The sequence below is a fragment of the Bison bison genome, unplaced genomic scaffold (assembly GCF_000754665.1).
Source record: "Bison bison bison isolate TAMUID 2011002044 unplaced genomic scaffold, Bison_UMD1.0 scf7180017847386, whole genome shotgun sequence".
Classification (NCBI taxonomy): domain Eukaryota; kingdom Metazoa; phylum Chordata; class Mammalia; order Artiodactyla; family Bovidae; genus Bison; species Bison bison.
The window spans coordinates 9,397-13,362 of record NW_011477959.1 but is presented as its reverse complement, the minus strand read 5'-3'; the positions used below and the strand labels follow the sequence as shown (position 1 = coordinate 13,362).

Here is a 3,966-nt window from a genome sequence, read left to right as displayed (position 1 = left end):
TTATTGATTCAGATGCCTGCTTCCTTGGATTCCATGTTTCCTGAGCATGACAAGGCTCCTCCTGGCTTAGCCAGGACCTTTTTATTAGGAGCAAGCCTAATAAATGTCTGACGAGGAGAAGCAAGAAATGATCAGAAATGGCAAAGCACAGAACAGCAGATAGTGAATTGAAGTGATTGTGGGTGGACTAGGACAGTTTTTGTCTCTGAAGAAAATAGGTGAGGAAGGTCACCAATCTGCAATATCCCAGAACAGTCACTCAGCTCTAGCTGGTCTGTGATGACTCCACAGCTCTATCCACTACACTTTCCCTAGAGTTGAAGTTCAGGTTGCAAAGCCAAGTGCTGAGAAACAAAGGGCTGTGTCCACTTTCATCACTCAGGTCTATGGAACCAAAGAGCTGGGGTTGGGTAGGTGATTTTCCAAGTTGATCATTTGGCCCCCAGCCTTCCCTTGTCCTTGGCATTGAGTTTTGTTTGGGAAATTAGAGGGTGTGGATATAACAGAGCCTCTTGGCATCTAATTGTGTTGCCTGATTCATATCATTGATCCTTAATTCCCAGTGGGTTTTGAAATTTTCCCTAAATGTCTACCTGTTACATTTTACACTAAGATAATGGTGATCTCCTGACTTTTGACCGCTTCTGAAATATGACAACTGGCCCAGACCCAGAGCAGGCTCTCTTGTCCTTTGTCACCTTGGACATCTCTAAATAAATGACTAGAAAGGAATATGCTCTAGATAACTACAGGCCTATGGTCTGAGAGTTCCTGGCCAGGAAGAGTACACTGAAGCATATTTCCTATATACAAGACAATATTCTAAGCATGTAGCATGTATTAATTATGTTATGTATTTCATTCACATAACAACACTATGAGTTAGTAATACTGTTACTCCATCTTTTAGATGGTAAAATTGAGGCACATAGAAGTTGAGTAATTTGCTCAAGTTCACACCACTATTTTGTGTCAGAGCTGGAGTTCAAACCCATGTAGTCTGGCATCAGAGTCCTTGCCCTTAACTATAATGTGATACTGACTGCAAAGGCTGGGGGCAACCTGGGACAGGTCTATTCTTGTAAGGACCTTGCAGCTAGACAGGTTGCATTAGCTCAGAGTGCCTGGTGATTGTGGTGGCAGTTGCAGTAGCAGTAGCAGTAACAGCATCAATAAATATGTATCGAGCACTTAATGTACCAGGCACAATACTAAGTATTTTACTTCTATGATCTCATCTAACACTTACAACAGTGGAGGGTTGGGGGCAGGAGACATACTTCTCCAATGTATAGATGAGAAAACAGAAGTCGTAGTAGGATTGGGTATCTTGTCCAAGGTTACACAGTTTGGAGGAGGTGGGATTGAAAACCAGATGTCTATAACTCCAAAACACCACTCTACCACACCACCTTCCCATAAGTGCAGTTCCACAACTGGTTACACCCGTAGGGAGACAAATCAGAAGACACATATAGTGCTTCCCTTGAGAAACTTAGCCAGTAGTGGGAGAGGGATCAGATGCACACACAGAAAACAAAAAGTGAACAACTTCAAATTACACCCTCAAGGGTTCTCATTTCAAAAGACTGAAGAGTGTAGAAAAGAAAAAGATAATTGAGACAGGAGTTATGGGGACAGGAGCTTCCAGTAGGGAGAGTGGGTCAGAGCTGGGCTCTAAAGAAAGAATGGAAATAGCCAAAGTAAAGGAAGAGATAAAGAGCTGGCAGAACTTCATAAGCAAATCAGGAACATAAGAGTGATTGTTGTGAACACGTGAGGAGCTAATCCTCAGAGGTTCTGAGGAGTGAGATAATAATAGATATAATAATAGCTGAATAATAATAGCAGCTGCTTTTATTGAGTACTCAGTCTGTGCTAAACCTTTGGCATGCATTATGTCACTGAACCCTTATTACAATTCAGTGAAATAGGTACTACAGTTACCCCCATACTACAGATGAAATAAAACTCCATAAAGAAATTCACCTAAGGACTTCCCTGGCACCCCAGTGGTTAGGACTCCATGCTTCTATTTCAGGGGGCACAAGTTTGATTCTTGGTCAAGGAACTAAGATCCTGCATGCTGTGTGGTATAGCCAAAAGAGAGAGAGAGAGAGAGAAAGGAAGGATGGGAAGATTTGGGAGAGTGACATTGAAACATGTAGAATATCATGTAAGAAACGAGTTGCCAATCCAGGTTCGATGCGCGATACTGGATGCTTGGGGCTGGTGCACTGGGACGACCCAGAGGGATGATGTGGGGAGGGAGGAGGGAGGAGGGTTCAGGATGGGGAACACATGTATGCCTGTGGCGGATTCATTTGATATTTGGCAAAACTAATACAATTATGTAAAGTTTAAAAATAAAATAAAATTAAAAAAAAAAAAAGAAATAGCACCTAAGGTCACATAGCTAGGAAGTGGCAGAGCTAGCAGTCAAACTTAGTCATTGTGACTCCAGAACTCCAGTCTTAACCAAAAAGCCTCAGAAGTCAAGCTGAGTGGGGGAAGATCTAGCGCAGTGCCATCAACATCAGAGGTACTAAAATGGAGTCAAGGAGAATTAAGGAAGCACAGGGAAATACTTGATGGCAGTGCTTTTCCAACCTATGCTCTCACAGACATTCCTTTTTATATTTAACAAACAGCAAGTATTTAGTGAATTACATTTGGCAAATGAGAATTAGCCGGTGGGTACCACTCATCTAACACCAAGAAGTTTGGTGGTGACAGAGATTCCTGGCAGACCTGAAGGGATGGGGGAAAAGGCACCTCTCCAGAAAACTGAAATTGCTCATGACTCTCAGGTTTCCTTTGTTTCCAATGACGAGGGTAGAGCCCACCATCTGTGACTTGAATCTCAAAACAGATGTTCCAGGCACAGATCTGTTTCTGTCAGTCCCCATTCTCATCCTTTGCTTTATTTCTTCTAGGTACAGCTTATTGAAAGCATTGGCAGAAAACTCTCTGTCCTGCGGGAGGCCCAGCGAGGACTGCTGGAAGACATCACTGCCAATTCTGCCCTTGGGGAGGAGGTGGAGGCCAACCTAAAAGCCCTCTGCAAATCCAATGAGTTTGAAAAATACCGTTTATTTATCGGGGACCTGGACAAAGTAGTCAACCTGTTGCTGTCACTCTCTGGTCGGCTGGCACGGGTGGAGAATGCTCTCAACAGCATCGATTCAGAGGCCAACCAGGAGAAGGTAGGGTTGAGGTCTCCAGGGTATGGATGAAAGGAAGTGCCATATGCTTCTTCCCAGGACTTCTCCTTTCAGGTTTGGCTAGTCTGGGAGGCAGTAGATCGTAGTGTGAAGAATATAGGCACTGGCTTTTAAGTGGAAATTCTGGCTTTAGCACTAATTAACTGTGTGATTGTGGGCAAAGTCACCTAACCTCATCCTGTCTCCATCTCTTCAAAAGTGGGATGACCCTACTACCTATCTCATGAGGTTGTGTGACTTGAATTAGGTAATCTATGTTAATAATTTAAAACAGAACCTAGAACAAGGTAATACTGAATCAGTGCTAGCTACCAGTGATAGTAATAATAGTATCAAGTAGTTGAGATTAGGAGGCTGTCTGTTTCATAGGTTGGAGCATTCTATGTACATTCTTAAACCCAAACTGCATTACCTCTTCCTGTCCAAGTGGATTTTAGATACAAATTTGAATCCACAGTAAAAGGCACATATGCTTTTGCATACACACATGGATACATCCTCTCACACTCACAAACTATTTTGAAAACCATCATCACAGTGATGGTTTTTTACCATGTGCCAGCTGGCTTTGTCAGAGCCTTCCTCCACCCCAAACCCAGTGGTGGTCCACAGAGTAAAAACAGTTTAGGGATGGAAAACAGTGGTCACACATCCCCCTGTCCAGAATTGCTGTTGTGTTTATCCTCCCCTTGCTACAGAAAGGAAAGTCTTTTGCATGAAGGTGGCCTTCAGGGCAGGAAAT

General features: G+C 43.1%; 1 protein-coding gene across 1 annotated transcript in view; it reads left to right on the top strand.

Annotated features, from left to right (window-relative positions):
- The window catches only part of LOC104990712 (protein Shroom4-like), a 6,026-nt gene that overhangs the window by 1,255 nt on the left and 805 nt on the right, over positions 1-3,966 (top strand). The window contains exon 2 of the mRNA XM_010843003.1: positions 2,937-3,206. Within this exon, the coding sequence (XP_010841305.1) occupies positions 2,937-3,206 (270 nt within the window). The remainder of the gene's footprint in view (positions 1-2,936; positions 3,207-3,966) is intronic.